This window comes from Erinaceus europaeus, chromosome 3, assembly GCF_950295315.1.
Source record: "Erinaceus europaeus chromosome 3, mEriEur2.1, whole genome shotgun sequence".
NCBI classification, from domain to species: domain Eukaryota; kingdom Metazoa; phylum Chordata; class Mammalia; order Eulipotyphla; family Erinaceidae; genus Erinaceus; species Erinaceus europaeus.
The window spans coordinates 74,592,287-74,615,171 of NC_080164.1; the positions used below are offsets into that span (position 1 = coordinate 74,592,287).

Here is a 22,885-nt window from a genome sequence, read left to right on the forward strand (position 1 = left end):
TTTATTCAGTCATGTACTATATACTGTATAAATAGAGAAGTTCCTTGTACTATGGGATGCATAATGTAGTGTAAATACATACATGGAAAAATGAATGGAAAATGCTACTATAGTGTACACTGACTGACAGTGGGAATGAGACTGAAACAGGTGATGTGAGAATAGATGAGATGCTGGAAGGTGAGCCCATGTGCTGCTGTTTTCCATGACCAAAGTTCTAAGATGTCACGATAATATTTATTGTCAGAGAACAGGTCATAATTCAGAGTGTATGATAAACAAGCAGACCACTAAGGGAGGACTAGCTATAGAGCCACCTTGAGAAAGTAGAATACTACCACAGCATTGTGGGAAACAGAACTAGCCAATGTAGATTATGAAACCCAGTGGTTCATGAAATGTAACACACACCTTTGGAAAGAAGGACAGAGAGAATGGATTTAAAATAAAGGATTAGTTGAACAGCTGTTTGAAAACTGGACTTGATTATATATAAAATAACATATAACCTTGCAATTCCAGTTTCAAGTATGTACTTAAAGAAATTGAAGTAATTCAAACAAATACTAGTTTGCAAATGCTCGATAGTGGCAGTATTCATAAGAAACAAACATAAATGCCTACTAGCGGGTGAATGTTGTGTGCCATGTCTGTGGAATATTAATGCTTGCTGTAAAAAAGAACAGAGTGCTGACATATGCTACAATATGGGTGAATCTTCAGAACATGGTAACAAGCCAAACTCAAAAAGTTACTTCTTTAACGATTACATTTATATGAAATGTTCAGAGTAGAAAACTGATTGATAGTTTGAGACTAATGAAAAGGGGACTGGAGAGGTATTACTTAAATGGTATAGGGATTTTTTTCATTATTTTTAAAGGTTTATTAATTAATGAGAGAGAACTAGAGCATCACCATGGCACATGTGATGCCGGGGTGTAACTCCGGACCTCATCCTTGAGAGTCCAACACTCTATTCATTGTGCTACCTCCTGGACTACAGTGGGAATTTCTTTTGAGGCGTTGAAAAAATTTTAGAACTTGACAAAGGTGATGGTTCACACAACATTGTAAATAAACTAAATACCATTAAATTGTACCCCAAAAAAGTTATTCATTATTATTATTTTTTAAAATAGGAGAGAGGGTATGAAAGAGCAAAACATCAAAAGCCAGTCTCAACTTGTGTTGTGCATATGGCAAAGCAGCACACTATGCAAGTGAGTTATTTTGCTATCCCACAAATAGTTAATTGTGTATTATGTGAGTTTCACATCAATAAAAAGCCAGGACATTTAGACTTCCTATTCTACACAGTTGAGTTATTGTTCCTCGTTTAACTTTGCATAGCGTTAGAATTTTGCTTTCTGGGGCAGGTTTAATAGAAAGTCTCTAGACTGAAGAACCCAGGTTATAAATGGAGTACCTTCTGGATAAAGAATGATTAAGTGATTACTTGCATGTTGTGAAGTCCACAGAGAAAACTAAATCTTTGATGTAAGAGTTTAGGGTGTTAGGGTGTGCTTTACCAATATGAGAAAAAATACATGAAGATAAAGTTCCCCAACAAAATGAAGGCGTCACCCTATAATGAAAGTCCATAATCAACAAACTACACCTTTGAGCAAAACACCTTTAGTTAGTTTTTCAGTATTGTGTGGTAGATAGTCGCTGGTCAGTTAACATGTAGGGAAAACTTGCCCGAGTATAATGTGGATACCAAGAGATTGGTCCGTTTTTTGTTAAAAGAATATAATTATGACTTAGTGAATTAAGATCAAAATAGATTTTGGAAACTATAGTAAGTCTTGCTGAGAAACATTTATTTATATTATAGATATATGTGAATTGTACTTTTGTGTGGAAAACATAGGTTATACTTAAATTTTAGCTCTGATGGATGGGTGATGAGGTAATTCCATTATAAAGAACTAGTATACGTAGTTATCTAGATGCTGTTTTTCACTTTAGTTCATACTTGTTTTCTCATTCTGTATGTTTGTTTATTTTTCAGTTTCTATAGCAAGGCGTGTACAAGATCCACTAGCTGAGCTGGTGAAAATTGAGCCAAAGCACATTGGAGTTGGGATGTATCAGGTAAAACAATGTGAATCATTTAAATTATGAAATCCGTTAGTAGTAAGAACAGTATTCAGGTGGTCGAGCGGTAGTGCAGCAAGTTAAACGCACATGGCGAGAAGCACAAGGACGGAGTGTAAGGATCCATGTTCCAGCCCGGGTCCCCCCACCTGCAGCGGGGGTGGGGGTAGGGTTGCTTCACAAGTGGTGAAGTAAGTCTGCAGGTGTCTTTCTTTCTCTGTCTCTCTCTGTCTTCCTGTACTCTCTTGATTTCTCTCGGTCCTATCCAACAGTAATGACAACAATAATAACGATAAACAACACGGGCAACAAAATGGGGAAAGATGGCCTCCAGGAGCAGTAGATTCTTAGTGCAGGCACTGAGCCCCAGCGATAACCCTGGAGGCAAAAACAAACAAACAGTATTCAAACTTGACATAGTGATTAGGTGTTAGTGGGAGTAAATTCTCATGTTTAAAGATTGTGTAGTTACAGGAAAGTAGGTATAAGTTATTAGGGAAATTTATGGAGTTTGTAGTTTTGAGCTAGAGATTATCTTATCATATTTAATAAGATTATTAAAAAACAGTATATCTGATGGTAACTTAATCTTAAAATTGTCTTCTTCCTCCCCCCCCAAATTTTTACTTATTATTGGATAGAGACTTGTGAAGCTTTCCCCCGGCAGGTGGGGACTGGAAGCTTGAACCTGGCTTCTTGCACACTGTAGTGTGTGTGCCACTGCCTGGCCCCAGTTATGAATATTTTGAAGTTGCTCAGAATCTGTTATCTTCTTTATGTCAGAGGCTATGATTTTTTTACACGTTATATGCAAATTATAGTTTGTCTCTGTTATGGTGTATTAGGCATCTAAGGCTTACAAAACAGATGACAGAATTAGACTCTTAGAACTAGAATTTGCCTTGGTCAGACCCAACCACTTATCTATCACATGAAGAGATACCAGTTTTGTCCCTGTGATCTCTCTTCCACAAAGACATCCTTTATACTCTGCCTGTCTTTCTCCATATAAATGGTTTGCACCCTGAGAGCCAGGTAGCTCAAAGTATGGGAAATACAGATTGTGAGAGAGTTCACTCTTAGCCATGACCTAGTAGATGATACTGGAATAGCCTGACTAAAAGACTGAGCAAAGCACTGTTTGAGTCATTGACTAGAAACCAAGAGAGGTGTGTTCTTGAGACATGGGAAGTCCTGCTGTCTCCCCCACTTGATCATAAGGGTATTTCTCAGGTTGTGATGCAAGGAAATTAGTTCAAATATAATGCAATGAGGTGACTTCAGGGTCCCAAGAAGAGGCTGTTACAGAGAAGTGAGAGCCAAAGTACCAGAAAAAGAACTTGATGGGGTAGGTGGTTTAAATTTTCACTTTACCCCTAATTTGAGGCATTTGTTTCTCTGGGGTCACACAGCTTGATAAACTCTAGAGTCTTCTCCCACCCATGGGTGCCAGGTTTACTTGGTTCTTCAGCCTACTATTTTTCCCCTAGGAATTTTAAGGCCTCACTCCATATGCACACTAAGTAAGAGTCAGCCCAGAAGTTGAGGGATATTTTTTTTTCATTTCTTTCTTTCTTTTTTTTTTTTTTATAAAAAGGAAACCCTAACAAAACCATAGGATAAGAGGGGTACAACTCCACACAAGTCCCACCACCAGAACTCCATATCCCATCCCCTCCCTTGATAGCTTTCCTATACTTTAGCCCTCTGGGAGTATGGACCAAAGGTCATTGTGGGATGCAGAAAGTGGAAGGTCTGTCTTCTGTAATTGCTTCCCCGCTGAACATGGGCATTGACAGTTTGATCCAGACTCCCATCCTGCCTCTCTCTTTCCCTAGTGGGGCAGGGTTCTAGGGAATTGGAGTTCCAAGACACATTGGTGGGGGAACTCCAGGGAAGTCTCTCTTTCTCTCTGTGTATCTGTTATCTCTACATATTATCTACCATAGAAGAAATATCAACATATATTTAAGTTATTTCAATCAAATAGTCCAGAACATCAAAATGCATCATTTTGATCTGCTAGTTCTCCCTGTGGAGTTTCCCTCTAAGTCAGTAATAAGAATCTCTGGCAAGATTTATGCATATTTTGCTATAATAGTAAAACACTGAAAGCAGTTATAGTGGGAGCATAGTTCAATGAAGGATTGCATAGCCATAGGTTGAAAAGTCTACATTCAGCCTTTCAAAGAGGTGATAATGACTTGAGAAATTGTTCTTGACATATTTAAAAAATGTGGTAATAATTCAGTTGATAAAGAATTAAATAATTTGTTTATTAGAAATACAGAATATGTACATATACTGAAGGGAATATAAAATCTGACAGGTATCTGATATTTATACGTTTGGCTACTGTGACTAGGGATTTAAAAAATTTTATATATAGCTTGAAATGTTATAAGACTATAGGGGTGTAATTCCATACTGCACACATCACTAAAATTCTGTGTGGCTAGAGATTTTTATCTTCTTCATGACTTTTAATTTTTCAAATTTTTTATAGTGAATATATGAAAAACTTGTAAAAATCTACATCAATTTTTATATTCCAGCCAATGGGGCACTTAATTTTAAGCCATAAAGTGGTAGGCTCCCAGTACAACCAGAACAAGACTGAATTTCCTTTCAGTTGGTACCTCTAAATGCTTTTAGTGTAAATACAATCCTTATATTGGTCCTGATTTATAATAGGGCTAGACTAGCTGGAGAAACATTGCTTATTTGAAAAAAAAAAAAAAAAAAGAAAAGAAAAGAAAGCTGTTCAAAGAATGTTACGTAGATGAAATAATTAGAACCTATAATATTACTATTTTAGAAGAAACTGAAATGGTTTTGGTTTAATAACAGCTAAGATGTTAAAGGCAGTACTCCAATCGCTGTTGTAGAAATGAAGAGAGCTGATTTTAAAAACACATGCCTGTCATTATTTCTGGAGAGAGAGAGGCAGCCAGTATGGTTGAGTGACAGTATATCCCTAATTGACCCTAAAGACTTTGCAGGAAAGTGGCTTGGTGTTACTCCCAAAAAAACACTCCAGGGTGAGAGTAGGATGATGTAGGCTTGGCTCTGTTGACTTTTGAGGGACATGGGGAATGGTGGTTTAGCTTGGCCATGTGATATTCTGAGAGCATAACTTGAACTAAGTTGGCTTTATTTGCTGTTTATTTCTTTTTGGGGTCATATTTTAGATACTTCCACTCTCATTAACACCTTTATTTGTTAGTGAGCATCCACAGAAAAGTAAGATAGAACAGTCTTCTTTCTTCCTTTTGTGCCTCTCTGTTAGACCACTTGTTGATGTTAGAGAATAAAATGCTTATCCGAAATAATTTTTGGAACCCTTACTCAGGCCATCTTTATTCCTCATTATTATACATTGTAAGGAGCCATTATAAAAGGAAAAATCATCTTTCCATCTGAAATTTTTCTTGGTAAATTCTTAAAGGTGGGAATGTTGGGATTATATTTAATTTTCCTACCCACTCTATAGGACAAGTTCTGCGGAAAAGTAATAACAAGAAAAGAGAGAGAAAAAAAACTTCTTGGTATTGAAATTACTCTTAAAAACTATTTTGTAGTTGGTACATAAGGTCTCTGAAGTATGATTTTTGTTTAGCTCTGTAAAAAATGTTTCCTCATCTGTGTTATATTGTTGACAAAAATCCTTTTAAAAAAAGGGGGGGTAGGCTGTGGCACACCAGGTTAAGTTCACATAGTACTGCAAAGTGCAGTGACTCACATAAGGATACTGGTTCGAGCCCTCCAGCTCTCCACCTGTGGGTGGGTGGGGGAGTCACTTCACAAGCAGAGAAGGAGATCTACAGGTGTCTCTCTGTCTCTTTTCTTCTCTATCTCCCCTTCCTCTCTCAATTTCTTTCTGTCCTATCCAATTAAATGGAAAAAAAATGACTGCCGGGAGCAATGGATTTGTAATGCTGGCACTGAGCCTCAGCCATAATGCTGGAGGCAAAAAAAAAAAAAATCTTAAAAAAGAAAATTGGGGGATGGGAAGATAGTGATAGTTATGTAAAAGATAGTGGAAAAGATAGTGATAGTTATGCATAGTGATTAGTTATGCAAAGAGACTTTCATGCCTGAGGCACCAAAGGTCCCAGGTTCAATCTCTAGCACCATTAGGATAAGCTTGGGCTGAGAAGAAAAAAAAAAAGAAATTGAATCCTGTAATTAATTGTTGTTTTAAACTGGGATATAAGAAAGTGTCTGCCCTATGAATATTAGGTTAGATGACTTTTGTCTGGATTTTGGCCCTATATAGTAAAACATTGTTTTAAAATTGAAATAAAATGGTGAGACATAGAAAGGATTGTTCTAAAATTCAGACATCATTAATATAGATGATTTTCTTGTTAAAATTGTTTATAGTTTTTTAGAATATTTATTTTATTTTATGAAAGACCAGTGATCAGACCTGGGGCTTCATGCTTGCAAAGCATATGTTCTACCCTCTGAACAACCTCTCTGGCTACTATTTTTACAATTTTGTTCCTTAACAGTCTTGGAATGTAGATAAAAACTGAATCTCTGCTTTATCAGGTATTATGAGCAAAATTCTAACTCGATCTAACAATTCAGGAATTTTATTTATTTTTACTATAATAGAACTGTTTCTGTAACTGAATAAAACAAGTAATTGATCTTGACTAGGAATATAAACTAGACTTCATGTATTAGAACTCAGTAAATTTAAGTTTTTGACAATTAACTTCTGAGTATTTTTTCTTTTTTTTTCTTTTTTCTCTGAGTATTTTTTCACTTTAAGATAAATGATGCTTCATATGTTAAAGTATTAACTTTAGTTTTCTTACATTTTTAGAAATGATGTATGTATGAACATACACACCCCCTCGTATAATGTCATTACTAATCTTTAAAAGAAATATGAAGGGGTCAGCAGGTGGCTCACCTGGTAGTGTGTACATGTTACCATGCTCAGGGACGTGGGTTTGAGCCCCATGCCACCAAATGGGAGACCGTAAAAAAGGTGAAGCTTCATGAGCCAAAGAGTGGTGCTATGATATCTCTCCTTCTCTCTGCCCCTCTTCTATCTGTCTCTCTCTGTCTCCCATCCTCTAGAAAAAAGAAAAAAAAAATGATCATCACAAGTGATGGAGCTGTGTAGGCACTAAACCCTAGTCATAGCCCAAAATTTTAAAAAATAATAAAATAAATTTGAACTGTTAGTACAGTTTGAATAACTTTATCAATAGTACCTTAAATTATTAATATTAAAATAGCTTATTTCCTTTATCTTTTGTTTTCTTATTCTTTTAATGTTATTAATCTTGGACAATAACATTTGATCTTTTTCACTTTATTGTTTTCATGCACTTGCACAAAAATCACTGTTTGAACTTACAAAAATTTACTTCTATAGTATTTAAAGCTAGTCATTATTGGGGATTATTGAAGAGCTACATATTGCAATTTATAACTACTGTTAAAAAGATCAGTAAATCTTACTGCATTACAATCTAAAACATCTCTAAACCAGGAAACAATATAGAAAACCTATAGATAAGGAGATAGTAGTTGTAATACATGGAGTTTATATAAATATCTCTTATAAGTTGAGGGGGGAAAATCAACAGAATAAATGAGGCAAAACAGTAAGGAAATTAACTTGGCAAAAAAATACATAAGGGAGAAGAAGAACAATCAGCAGAGGAAGAAATGGGAAAGAACAAAACAACAGTAAAGACAAATTATTTCAGTACAAACTGGAGAAATGGAAAATTAAAACCATAGTGACAATTCTTTCAGCTTGTTAAAAATACATCTGACAACTTATATGTTAGTATCCCTGTGAAAAGCTGGAAATCTGTATATTATTTGTGAGAGAATAAACTGGTATAACAGTTTGGAAATTAGTAAAGTTAAGTATGGTATTATCTTCTGGTCAACCAATCTGTTGCTTAATATACATAGTTTTGAGAAATTCTCTTGAGTTTACAGCATAGCTCACTGAGGAAGATTCCTGCTTTGTCATGCGTCCTGAGTTTGATCCATGGCATCACATGTGCCAGAGTGATACTATGGCACACTGCAAATTTTATAAATACCCAGGTGAAGGGACTGAGTTAATGGCACACCCAGTAGAACATACAATACATATTACTATGTATAGGGACTGAGATTTGAGCATCCATCCTACTCCCCACCTGCAGGGCGGTACTTGATGAACAGTGTATCAGGTCTGCAGGTGTCTATCTTTCTCTCACCCTCTCCACCTCCCCCTCTTCCCTCAGTTTCTCTGTCATATCAAAGGAGAGCAGCAAAAGAACAAAGAACATATTCAACGAAATCATAGCTGAAGATTTTCCACACCTGGGCAGCATTTCACAAATAAGACATTCAGGAAGCTAAATGAATACCTAAATTCCTGGATCCAAAATGACTCATATCCTTCCATATCATAGTAAATCTATCCAAAAGTAAGGACAAGGGAAAAAATTGAAGACTGCTATGGAAAGGAAGAATCCTGACATACAGAGAAGCATCAGATTTCTCAAATCCCAGAGGCAAGGAGGGAGTGGAGTGACATGTTCACTACTAAATGCAAACATTGTCAGCCACACATACTCTATTCTGCCAAATTATCCTTCAAGTATACAGGAGAAAATGAAATCTTCCCAAACATACAGAAACTGAAGGAATTTACCACCATCAATCTTGCCTTGCAAGAATTACTGAAAGGAGACCTATATGGAAAGAAACAAAGAAACCCCAAATCTAAATGAGCTGATCAGTGGTAGAATACAAACAGTAACACAAACAACAGCAAAAGAAGAAAGCAAATACATAGGAAAAGGGAGGACGAAATGCAGCATAGTTGTCTACACTCAGAGTTGGGATATGGTGCCCATGTGTAGACAACTGTGTTGCATTAACTTCCCAGTAAAATGGGATTAGGAATATAATTTTAAGGAAAAGAAAGAAAGAAAGGAAGAAAGAAAGAATGAAATGGCCACTGATGTGTAGTGGATTCTTCATACCTGCACCCTGGTGTCAGTATAAAAATAAACAAATAATGGTGTGGGTTTCTTCATGGCACATTTCTCCACCAAGGAAGTCTGCTTTATGCAGTGGACAGTTGTGCTACAATATATTTGTTTGTTTGCTTGTTTACTGTCTCCAGGGTTATCACCGGGTCTCAATGCTTGCACAATGAATCCATCACTTCTGCCAGCCATTTGTCCCTTCCTTCCTTCCTTCCTCCCTTCCTTCCTTCCTTCCTTCCTTCCTTCCTTCCTTCCTTCCTTCCTCTCTCCCCCCCTCTCTCCCTCCCTCCCATCCTTCCTCCCTCCATCTCTCCCTCCCTTCCTTGCTTCTTTCATAGAGCAGAAAGAAATTGAGATAGGAGGAAAGGGAGATAGGGAGAGGGAGAAAAACAGAAGGGCACCTATAGTACTTGATTCTTCTTGTGAAGCTTCACCCCTGCAGGTGGGGAGTGGATGCTCAGACACAGGTCCTTGTGCATAGTAATGTGTGCGGTTAACTAGGTGCACCACTGCCCAGCTTCCTATAGTATCATTCTTGTTGGCATCCTGAAGAGGAATTCTAAGGAGAAAATCTATATTGCGAAAAACATTCTAAGAAACCCATATACTGTTTGTCTGTTTGAATAAATAATTTTAGAAGACTCCATTGATTTTGGATGAAGTAGTAAGTTAGTTAGCTGCTCTTTTTAGGGCAGTGTTAATTATGTTGTTATATTTTCTATAATCACATCATGGTACCTAAGCAACTTATTGTACATAATTATTTTAAAGGATGTATTTTCACTTAAAATATATAATTGAAAGGGAAAGTTTCCTCCTGACTTATGCAGGGTTTTTGTTTCTTTATTTATTTGAAATAAATAGGACCAGAGGGTCTGAGAACGGGTACATTTTGCTGGAGGAAGGCTAGCAAAGACATTTGAGTCATGACGTGCAAGTGAGTGTTTTTAAATCTCAGAGGTGTGATTATGTCATAACAGCTATAACCTCTGGGCTTGCTTTATTACTTTTATTAAAACAAATCTGTATGGGGGTGCTATGTATATTTTGGTGATGAAGGAAATGAGGTGGTTAATTTATTATGTGAACAGCACTTTCAACTAACCACAGCGTGATTCACTGAGAGAGCACTGGAAAAGCCTAGCTCTGTAAAAATGACTGTTTTTTGATTTGTAGACCTTAACTTTCAACACCAGAGCATGAAGTTTATCTACAAATGCGCCTCCCCCCCTTTTTTTTGGTCCAATTTTAAACTTCAGGTTTTCTCCACTATTTTTTGTGGGCATTTATAGAATTTAAATGATCTGAATGAACAGCAAATTAGGGGCAGGAGTGAGGGGGGGGGTTATGTGTTAGCACATTCAGGAAGCATCTTTATAGTTTCCACTTAGTCCATTTATCTCTCAGAGGAAGACTCCACAAAATGAGTCGATATACTAAGGATAACTGCCTGATGTCAGTTATAAGTTAAGGGGAATGGAGGCACCTGTATTTCTTCCGTTTTAGAGGATTCATTTGTATCAAATGCTGTAGTGGAAAGTCAGCCTCACACAAGATAGTTGCTGAAAAATGTTTAAGGGACAAGGTTGGTTATGTGAGGTAAGGATGTATTGCCACACTCGATCGAGTACATGCACTATTGAATGGAATCAAAAGGGACCTGTCCATCTAATGAGCATACAGAGTATAAAGCATTTGTTGTATGCTCATAAACAGTTACTGAAAGACCAAGAAAAAGTTGTTTTCTCTGGAGTTGCGCCATATCCAGCATCATCTGGTGATGTGAACTGGCCTAGAGTGGAAAATAGGTCATCATCCTGGCAGTATTTTTGAAAGACCCCTTCATTTACCAGATGTGCCAAGTACTAGCCATTTACAAATAGAAAGATTTGGAAAGGTGTGTAATTAGTAAGAATTCATTAAAATGCTTTGTTTCCAGAGAATTACCAGGCTCTAGGAAAATAAGGTGACAGTCAGTTTTATCTTTGCTTCTTTGGAGTGGCATACCATATTTCTCTTCAGAACCCGAAGTTTCCTCTCCAGAATGTTTCATGCCTTCATTACACTTGCCCCAGAGAGTTGGTAATAGTCCAGAGAAATGTTATTTGTGTAAAGACAAAAGGTAGTGGAGGGAGGTCCAGGCTTGTGGTTTGTGTAAACAGAGTGACCTGGAAGGGGAATCACACTGCTGGTTAAGTTGTTGCTCAGTCATCAAACACGGTCAGTCCTGTGGAAAATGTGTACACTCTGAGACCCTCCAGCTTAAATGACAAGGAATGATCATTGATAGTCCCAGGCTGTTGTAGAAATCTGATATTAACAAGAACTAAATTATAGGCAAGACTTCATTTTAATGACAGTGGCTGGTCCTTGCTTGAAGAATGAAATTGTGTTTTGGATAGCCCAAGGGACATTATGTTTGATTCTAATTTGTTTGAAGTTGATTGGCTTTATCACAGTTGTGTTATTTTTTAAGACTCAAATTTAAAAATTATTTTTGGAAGTTGGCTTTAAAAAGTTTGTTAAACTTTCTCCCCTTCCTATATGTCCTTGAAAAGCTTTTGAGTTCTGTCAGGTATAGTCATGTTCATTGCTTTCAGCTCAAAGGGAAGGACAGAAGAAGCTGTAGGGAAAGCTTCCAGAACAGAGGATCAGAGTAGCACCATTGCTATGGTCATGATACAAGGATGAGGAAACAGGCCCATTGCCTCAACTGCCTCTATAAATAGCAGTGACAGATATGTTGCACATTTGGCGTTGACTTAGAAAATACACTTTAAATTTCTGTTTGCTACTGCCTATAGAAAATATTTGTAAGTCTGTAGTGCTTTACAACCCCCACCCCCACACACACACACACACACACACACCACACCTCACTTAACAGCAGTGCATTGCTCAGCTTTGGCTTATGGTGGTGCTTGAGATTGAACCTGGTATCTTTGGTGCATCAGGCACGAAAGTTTATTTGCATAAACATTATGGTATCTCCTGAACCCTTATAGTGCTTTCTTTGCTATTCTTGTATATTTATTCTGCAGTTGTGGTTCACATATAATGTTTAAATTGACTATTTTGGAAGGGAGAGAGTGAAGACAAGCACTAGAGAAACTTCAGTTTGTTGAGATGCACTTTCATGGGGTAGATTGCCAATAAAAAACAGCTCTTTGTTTGTTGACTGTCTCCCTTGCCATTCCCATAACCAAGCTGTTTCTCATTATATAATTACAACTTTTTAATATTTGAGGCATGTTGTGAACTTATAGTTGGCTATATAATGTTTGTCAAGATGTCGTAGTTTAGATTTTTTAAAAAAAATCCAGTGATTCCCTTGTAGTCAATCATTCTCAGGAAATATTCAAGTTCTGTTGAAATATGAATGTACATTATAATAAAAGAAAGATGCCTGAAGAAACTTCTGAAATTTATTTCAAACTTATTCTTATAAAGAATATTTAGTGTGTCTTTTCTCTTTTCTATAATGTTTCCCTGTTTTGTCTCTGTTGCTGATCAGAGAAGCTTTCAGTATATTCTTTTCCTAAAGGTAGTTATGCAACACTGATGTGGGCAACAGAAATGATTTCCGACTGACCAAGAACTTGGCTGCTTTTGCTCATTTGCTGTTCTTCTTAAAACCCTGTTCTGATATTGAAGCCAAGAGTGAAAGAGGGAGACGGTTAAATTATGGGAATTTAAGGTAATAGTTTGGTCTTTTGAGTACTCTTAATATATCAGCTGGAAAATGCCTGAGTATGCTTGTTTTCCCAAACAGAACTGGTTCTTTGTAAGTTTTGTACGTAGACTTCTTTTTAATCAGTATTATGATGAGAGAGATCTGTATTGAAATAAGGGTAACCCTGCGATTTAGGAAACTTAGAAAACTGCAGATTCTGTTGCTTCCCTTAGTTTTTCTTCAAAATAGAGCCAGCTGCAGCTTCTTTAGAAGTGGAAAAATTCTCTCCTTTATGAATCCTCTCACAGTTATTTCAGAAAAATACCATTAAAGACTACAGTGCCACAAACCTTTATTTGTATGAACTGCAAAGTAATGTGACAATTTCTCCTTTCTTTGATAATTTTGAAATTATAGTGAAATTTAAAATATTTCAAGTATTTTTATCTCTGGTTTCAATAACATTAACGTAAATGAATTTTTCTCAATATAAAGACATTTTAAAAGAATATAATATGGAGATACTGTTTTGAGATACAGAAAATAGCTGGAGAGCTCCAGTGGTGCAATCAGTTAGGGTGCGGTACTTATACAGAAAATAGCTGGGGAAGGGAATGCATTAGGTTTTGTAAAAGTAAAAAAAAAAAAAAAAAAGTGTCAAAATGTATGTTTTGTATCTGTATAGGTTTTTATTTGCTTGTATTTTTCATCAAAGTATGCATCACTTTTTTTACTAAAAGCAATAAATCACAGAAATGTTTTATTTTACTATGAAAGAACAGTTCAGAATAATTGTTGTCATTAACAGACTGAAATCAGTTTAAATTAATTGTTGTCATTGACAGAGTGAAATCAGTTTAAATAACAGTGATTTCACAGGTGCCTAGTGTCAGTTAATGAGTGCATAGTCAGTGCATAACAGAATATGAAATGTTTTGACTTTTTGTATGTTTTAATATACCATGAGAATGTCAAATTATGTATTATATTAGGCTATTTAACTACAATTATTAAGGCAAGATATAATTCATTTGTCTTAAACATGATAAGTTAACAAGCAGAAATTGAATATGTCTTCACATGAAGTTGGAATACAAAATTAAATGGTTATGCCTGATTTAATTGAAAAGGTAGGGCATGATGAAGTAAAGATGACTATTTTCATGTGTGGGCTGTGCATATATTCTTAGGCCTCAATTAGCCAAAGCTGTTGTCTCAGTACTCAGGTGCATACTTCAGTAAAATTACAGATAACATTTAGAAGGACTTTACTATTCCAGTGTTTGGGGTGCAATTTAGTTGCAACTATAAGAATTTCATATTGGGAGGGAAATTATTGTTAGAAGTAAAGTATTTGTAAATCTTTATTCTAACTACATTATTTGAGAATATATTTAAGAGATTTTATAAGATATTATTGATAATATAGTTTTCTATTTTGTTTCACTGTGTCAGACTTTTCTATTTGATGATGCTTTCTCAAAAATGTTCCTAGAAATTATTGAAGAGCCACTAAAGATACTGTTTTATTATCCAGTGATTAATATCCATGACCTTTAGTTTTGGATCAGCTTCATAAATATATACATTTTTCCGTGTCTGTCATTGTCTAGAATTTCATTTTTGTTCTGCTTTCCATTACATACCATGAATTATATGAAATTAATTTAATCACTACTACAAACAGAAATTAAATGTGCCCTAATCCAAAGTTACGTTGTTTGCTTTTACAACTGTAAGTCATAAGTAATTAATTTTCCAAGGAAAATTAATTCACTTACCATTCCCAGTAGCATCATATGTTGACACAGGGTTATAGATAGTTTAATATTTTTCTTTAGCATGCTGTCCTCAACTTTAGAAGACCTTAAATGAAAACAAATTAAAATTTACTCAACTGTATATAATTTTGAACTATTTAAAATAAGTGTTATTCCTATCATCAGGTGACGACTCGAAAATTATATTCAAACTTTATAAAATCTCCATTAATATATTAACAAGTCTGCAATAACTTTTATACGACAGTATCCACTACTGTTTTTCCATTCTTCAGTTCTGAATAAAATTGTTTACTTAACAACCATTGACAGCAGAGTATGGAGAGTTTTATGAAAACAAGTGGATGACTTACTTGCTGGGCAGTTTGATCACTGGGGGAGCAGGCCATCATGTCTGTTTCTTTCTGAGTTTATTCTCAATATTTAGCCTTAGTCAGTGGAAAGATTTCTGTCAAGGTTATCTTAAGGCATAGAATATGAAAGGTACTTCTTGTTTAACATCCTCAAATATTTTTATTATATTGATTGCCTTTCTCTAATTCTTTCATCCTTTCCTGTTTAATATTTCTATTCCTTTACATTCCAGGTTTCTAGAAAGGCTAATGTGGAAAATGAAATAAGCAAAAGCCTTTTCAGTTGAGTAAGTTAAGTTTCCCCTAGCTGCTACTTATATTCTGGAAACTCAGAAAGTATGGGCAGACCAAATACAGCTTTTCTTTTGCATTTGCCAGGAGGTTATTTTGTGATTCCCCCCCCCCCTTTTTCATAGAATTATTTAAAACATATAGTGTTTATTGCTTTATTTATATTTATTTAAGTCACAAAGGTGAAATTCTAGTGATGGTGGCAATGTTACAGTTTTAACAAGTAGGGGCTTATTTTATAAATGTGCCCTTATGGCCATGGCTTTAAAAAATCCAGTGATTAGCAGTGAAATGCTCTTTATGCTTTTTAGAAAGAAAAAATTGTTTAATCCCAGTGTAAATGTACCACTAGAGTACAAAATCACCACTGTGTTTTGTTCTGTTTATTGATATAATCAGTCTTTTTTTTTTTTAATTTGGGATTTGTACCCTCAGGAGTGAACTATATACAACCTAATGTCATTTTGGGAAGAAAATGTCTTACTTGATACTCTTGTCATGAGGAATATTATGGAGGAGAGAAAAGCCCTTTTTCTTGTGTTTTGGAGTTTTTCCGTTTCTTAGTAGCATTCATTTATGATAATAACTTTTCCTCTTTTTCATCATTACCAGATAGAATGGAAAAGCTAAATGTATCAGGTCATGTGCATTTATACTTATGCCTTGATTCAAATATAGATGCTTAGGCAGTCAAGATCAAGGGAAAGCAATCTTTGAAAAATAATTTGTGTAGGAAGCAATAATAAGTCTAAAAATGTATATCCCTGTGGCTGTCACCCCATACCTACAGTGTGATTATGTATAATTCTGCATGCAATCACATGGTTTTTAAAATGGATTTGCCCCTTCTGAAATGAACAGAACAGATTTAGCTTACCATTGTTTTGAGATTGTAAAGAAATGTGCTTTTAAAAATTTTACTAAGATCAATATTCACTTTCTTTCATAATATTCCTCAAAATTACATTTAAGTAAGAAAAGACTCACATAGTTTTCTATCAAAACTTTTGTGGGGCAAAAATAAGTATCTTTTAAAGAAACATTCAATTTTATAGTGAGCTAAGACACGTTGAAGGATTATGTGTGTAGTGTTTGTACAAGAGAAAATTATGTAAAGATGTGCTAAATTTAAGCTGCCTGATATTTTCCTTAAACTGAGAAATGCAATGCATGTACAAACTATTGTATTTACTGTTGAATGTAAAACATTAATCCCCCAATAAAGGGGAAAAAACCTGGAAAGTGTACATTATATCTATCTCTTTATGTATTTTCAGTTTCTTGAATCCCTGTCTTCAATCTCCTATGTAAGAATGCTGTTTCAAAGTACTATGTGTCTGTATAAAATGTGAAATTAGAACCAACCAGGAGATAGTTCACCAGTAAATATGGATTCAAGAAACTGAATTTGCACAAGTAGGGTTTTTATTTTCTGTAATTAGCAAAGAAATGGCAGTTCTTTATGACTAATATGCGAATATTCTTTTTAAAATATAAAACATTGAGATCTCACAATCTTTATCATCTCCTCAATAGTAGTTGAGACATATAAGTGTGCAGACTGAGGAGGTGGCTCTAGTGTGTCTCACTCTCTTACAATAACAAAATAAAACTGTGCAGGTCTGGGAGATAGTTCACTCAGTAGAATGCATGCATGGTTTACCATGCACAAGTACTGGCATTCAAATCCATGTCAACACATGGGAGGGAGCACAGTGCACAGGGGCTTCTTTGTGAGTGGTGGAACAATACTATGGTGTCTCCATGGCTTCTTGTTTTTATCTGAGATTGAATGAAAGAAGGAAACAAAAAAGGTTTACCAGGAATTGCATTGGTGAGACACAAAAAAAACTATGCTGTTTGTAACAAATAGACAAACAAGTGTATATGTGTCATGAGAACTCAGAAGAACTTCTAGCAAACTCTGTCTTATGTTGGATCAGTAGAATTTTTTTTTGATGTCTCAGAAGGTGTGAGTAGTCATAATTATTCCTGTATAGCTCCCCGGAGTATGGTAAGCATGGGGTTTATACACTGCTGTTATCTGTTGGGCAATGTTATTTATGATTTAGTGGGGTGTTTAGCAGTCATACAGGGTAAGAATGTAAATTGGTACCTAAAAAATATGCACCATTCTGTCTCATGTTGGTCTTTGAAAAGACTAAATTTAACTGAGCTTGTACTTTTATTCACAAAGGTAATAAATTAAGGTGACATAGGAAGGTAAAACGACATTTTACCAACACCTGAGAATGACACAACTCTCCCAGGTCCTTCGAAGTGAATCATGTTTCCACTCATTATCCCATTGGACCTTAATCTTACACACTGACAATGGGAAAATTGGGCTTTTTCTTCTCAAAACTCAAATCATAGTCAAGATAGAGAGCAATTCATTGGAATATCATGTTTTTCTCTTTTGGCTAAGTTCATACATAAACCTTTGGCTATAGAATACATTTTCCTTTGTAACATCAATCAGAATTAAGGGTTGCCTCCAGTCTCCTGTTTAAGAACTCTATTTCAAAATACTATGTTTGTGTATAAGAATGTGAAAATGAGGCCTGGATATAGCTCACCCAGTAGAGAACACATTACACCATGCACAAAGAGCTCCCAGAACCATATGGGAACATCTATATGACAACGGGAAAATGATGCAAGAGTGTTATAATGTCATCTCCTCCTCCTCCTCTTTTTCTACCTCTCTGTTTGAAATTAAAAAAGAAAAAAGTCTACCAGAAGCAGTGAAATGCATGTGTGCAAGGTTCCAACAGGAAAAGAAAAAGGAAAAAAAAAAAAGGAGAAAGAAAAGGATTGAGAAATAATTTAGTGATGAGCATTTGGTGGGTTTAAATGAACAAAGATTTTATGACTTTTCTTAGCTGCAGTGGGTGTGTTGCCACATTTGTCCCATTAAAACTGCTAATCAGAAGATGAAAGCAGGTAAGAGAACCTTTAAATGATGTTCTTCTCTATATTATTGTTTCCTGTTTGCATTTTTACCTAGAACTTTTTTTTTCTAGTTTAAATAGTAGAGGAATTATTTTGGGAGTTGTGGTTCCTACTAAACAGTGGTAATTAAATAGTGCAGTGAAAATTAAAAACAAAAGTGCAAAGACCTTTCCAGTGAACATTGCTACTACATTTGTTATTTTTAGAAGGAATATTAGTTAGAAGCAAATTCTGAGTAGCATTGTTCAGGCACCGAGCCCTAGTGATAACCCTGAAGGCAACAATAATAATAAATAATAGAAACTATTTATTTTTATAAGAACCCCTAAACATTATTGTTTCATCTTTTACCCTTCACTTATATAAAAAGAATGAAATTAAATTTAACAGGTATTTATTTCCCTGAAGTGATTAAAGGAAAACTAATGTATTGTTTAATGTATTTGCTAATAGCAGACTTGGACTATTTTTTAATTTATTATACATTCTGTATGTTCTAACATGGAAAAAAATACTCAAAAATAAGGGAAGATAGAGACTGTTCTTGCTAATATGAGCTTAGTTTCAGAGAGGCCACCAAGGAGTTTGTCATGATTGACAAGCATTCTAGTAGAGTCATCTCTCTCTCTCTCTCTCCTTCTCTCTCCTATTGCAGCATTGAAGTCAGTTAAAGTATATATACAAAGCTGAGTGAATACCAGTTTCCCCAGTACAGGGGCTATTTTTTCAGGAAGTCTAACTCAAACCAGATGTTTTGCCTAGACCCATAGTTTGTTGCTGCCAAGCATCTCATCAGAGGTCAGAGTTCTGGGCTCTGGGCCCTGCTAGAATTCTTTCACAAATTGCTATTCGGTGAGGTTTTAATCCTAATGGAAAGAATAATGTGCTTGTAAAATCTGCAGTTATTACAAACACAGTATATGTATTGTGGACTTCAAATGACTACATATTTTATTCCCATAAACAGGGAGTATAGATGAATGCCTTGTGTGATACCTTTAGACATTCAAACTAAAATCTCATATACAGTTTATACCACATTAACCATTTGCATTTGTACTACCTCAATAAAAGTAACAGTTATCCTTGGGTGACAACTAGTAACCAACTCATGCCCACCACTGCCAGTTTTTATTAACAAACTGTACAACCTCATTCAACTATTTGAACTTGAGAATTGCAAGAATTAAAAGCACTAGAAACCAAATATTGGGTATTCATTCTCTTAGGAAGAGTTATGAATGTTATACTACTAAGTTAAAAATTCTTAATGGACTGAACTGTCTGTATATTTGGGAGTACATATATTAAAATAATTGGTGTATTCAAATTAGGATGAAGAAAATTTATCTTTGTAGAGTAGAATGTGATTGGTATATAGTAATTTTTATGTGTTTTTTCTTCTGAAACATTAAGGGAGATTAGTGATATTTTTTAACTCTGTTTACTTAAATTTACATACAAATATTATTAGGTAATGATTTTTTGTTACTGATTATTAAAGAAAAATTCCCAGGTAGATAAAGATGGTGAATAAAGATGACTAGCAATTGACCTAGAGAGATATATGCTCTTAGACCTTACCTACAAAATTGGAATAAACCTGCCAGTTGGAATATTTTTGTGTAACAAAACAGAATAAATCCAAATTTCTGACAGTAAGATAAGCTGAATTTTTAAGAATCAAGAAGATTGATTTTCTAGTGTCCCTGAATTATTCTTTATCAATTGAAAGGACTTTTTGATTTCAAAAGCTTGTAGCATTTATTTTGGAATAACGGTCAAATTCTCCAAATGTGGGAAATTCAGCTGCATAGTTAGTGGCAGTGGGACACTGTTTACACTTTCTTGGCCTGCCCCCTCCCCGAGTAAAAAACAAAATTTAAATACTACCTCTTAATTTTCATATTTAAGTGGTAATATCCAGGGTGTAGTAAATATACACAAAATTCTCAAGGAATTTCTCTAAATTTTCCAAAATCATGAAAATTGGTGGGAGCTTCCCAAAGTCTAACATAATATTATGATACAGGGAGTGTCTTTTAAACTGGTTTTGATTTTACTTTTTATTTCTACAAACAAGAATCAGCATTGATATTATCCATACTGTGCAGCTACTGCATTGGAATTGAGAAACGTTATTTCTATGAACTTAAATTCTCAGACTAGCTGTCAGCAAATGAAAAAAAATATATATATAAGATATGAAGATTTTGATGTAATAATAAAGTGTTTGGAGGATATTTAAGCTATACTGCTTTTTTTTAAATTCTGAAAGAATTTAAAACAGCTATTTTTTTGATTCATCTTTATGCCCCTGAAGATCTATGAATAGAATAGTGGCAGATATTCTGTATACTCCTATTTTCTAAGCACACCCCATGAGTAAGTACTCCTTTACACATAAACTTCCATAAGTAAGCCTTAGTTAGTACTCTGTTATTTAGTCTTAGTTATATCATTGCTTGCAGCGGACAATATTTTTTAGAGGAAATTTGTAACACTAATACACATTATTTTTATCTTTGATAGTCTGAAAAATTAAATATTTTTATTTATTCAGAACTGTAATTAATAGATGCCCCACCCCCTAAAAAGTCCAGCAGTAACATCATTAGTTCTGCAAAGAAGTTGAAAATAAATGTCAAAACTTGAGACCACATTTCATTCTGTATGGCATAATCATTCAAGTGCAATTAAAAGAATATTCTGAGACGGTGATCGATTAGTGAGAAACAAACAGTTTCATATTAATGAGTTCCTGTTTGCCCACAGTCCTGTCATTTGGAACTTGAATCAGTCATCACCCCTGCAAATAGCCCTTTCAAAGCATTATTTGCAATTTTGTCTTCTGTTTTCTGTCCTTGATGTTGTGAAAATGACCGTCTACTGTTACAGGAATGAAAAGAGATCCCATTCAAACATCTTTTGTGTTTCCACTTTCAGTGAAAAATGTTTTTCAAACCTGCAGCTGGTTATTTCTGCAGGAGTTCCCACTTATGCTCAGATTTGATTGACATTTTGTAATGGCAGCTTTTCATGAAAAGCTGTTAACTTGTAGTATTCAGTTATGGTACTAAGACAGACTGACTTTGTTCTGTGGCTGGGACCTGTCCAAACTAAATAGAACCCTGCATCTGAATTTAATAGTGCTACCCGGCCAAGATGGGACACTTTTGCCTTTCTTTCCCCCCTCCAGAACTCTGATGCTTCTTATGTGTTTTAAAACGAACTTGATGGATATTCATCCCAACAGCTTTCTGTTGTATAATTGCTTTTATTGACATATGTAGTCATTCTCATGCTCTCTTACCTTGAACAAGCAATGTAGTAGGACAGCGCTTCATTTTTAAGATAAGGTGCTATTTGAGAAAAACTTATTGCACAATTAATGTTACAGAACACAAAAATTAGGACTATGGTAGTTGTTTTCTTCTAGTATAGAGGAACTAAAATGTTTGGAAACATACTGCTACTAGAACTTAGTTTGATTAGTTTCTATAATAATGTCTTGTAAACCACAGGAATCACAGAATACATTATCTTAAGGTATGATGTATTTTATATTCTTGTATTTACTTGCTGTACTTAACAAATAATGCTTCACAATGTGCCAATTTAAAACATGTAGTGATAATGGTATTTAACTTTTCCAGTACCTATGTGTTCTTGTATTTTATTCCTGACTCATGTGATGAGTATGATTTTTTTTCTTTTTTTTTTAATATTTATTTATTTCCTTTTGTTGCCCTTATTTTATTGTTGTAGTTATTATTGATGTCGTCATTGTTAGATAGGACAGAGAGAAATGGAGAGGTGAGGGGAAGACAGAGAGGGAGAGAAAGATAAACAACTGCAGACCTGCTTCACTGCTGGTGAAGCGACCCCCCTGCAGGTGGGGAACCAGGGGCTCGGACAGGGATCCTTATGCCAATCCTTGCACTTCGTGCCATGATTTTTTTCCCCTCTCTTTGTGGTTTCATGCTGTCTTTTGGGGAAATATAAAAACCTGGTTGGTTTGCTTTCACTACCAGTTTTGGGACCACTATTTGTTAAATTATATGTGGTCATTAATTTTTTTTTTTTAATATTGTAAAAGAAACCACAGCACTGAAGCTTCCTTCACGGTAGTGGGGGCTGGGCTTGAACCTGGGTCGCACATAGGCTAGAGCAGTGCATTATCTATGTGAGCTCTTTCGCTGGCCTAGGACCATTAACTCTTAATCATCTCAATGTGATTACTGATTTGTACCTGTCTTAAGACAGTGAAGAGGGTGTTAATAATAACTTTAGATCTTGGTCACCTTTATGCAGTTCCAATCTGCACGTTCTCAACTCAGATCCTTTTGTGTTTGACATAACTGACTGAGGATGTCAGTCCTGTTTATATATGTTTTTCTTTATGGGGGGGCGGACTAATGGTTTACAGTCAACAGTAAAATATGGTAGTTTGTACATGTGTAACATTTCTGAGTTTTCCACATAACACTCTACTCCTCCCACACCCCCCCAGGTCCTCCTCTGCCATCATGTTCCAGGACCTGAATATTCCCCCACACCCCAGAGTGCAATACACCAAGTCCTGTTTATATTAATTATAATTGGTGAATTGTTTTTGCTTTAATTTTAGGTGGTAAGAGTTTATAATCCTTAGCATACCCACAAGAGTGTGAACTAGCCCTACATAGATAGTATACTGTAGGAGAT

General features: G+C 35.2%; 1 protein-coding gene across 2 annotated transcripts in view; it reads left to right on the forward strand.

Annotated features, from left to right (window-relative positions):
- Positions 1-22,885, forward strand: part of SRBD1 (S1 RNA binding domain 1) — a 189,253-nt gene that overhangs the window by 117,672 nt on the left and 48,696 nt on the right. For both annotated transcript variants that reach the window (XM_060187543.1, XM_060187544.1), the window contains exon 16: positions 2,018-2,100. In XM_060187543.1, the coding sequence (XP_060043526.1) occupies positions 2,018-2,100 (83 nt within the window). The remainder of the gene's footprint in view (positions 1-2,017; positions 2,101-22,885) is intronic.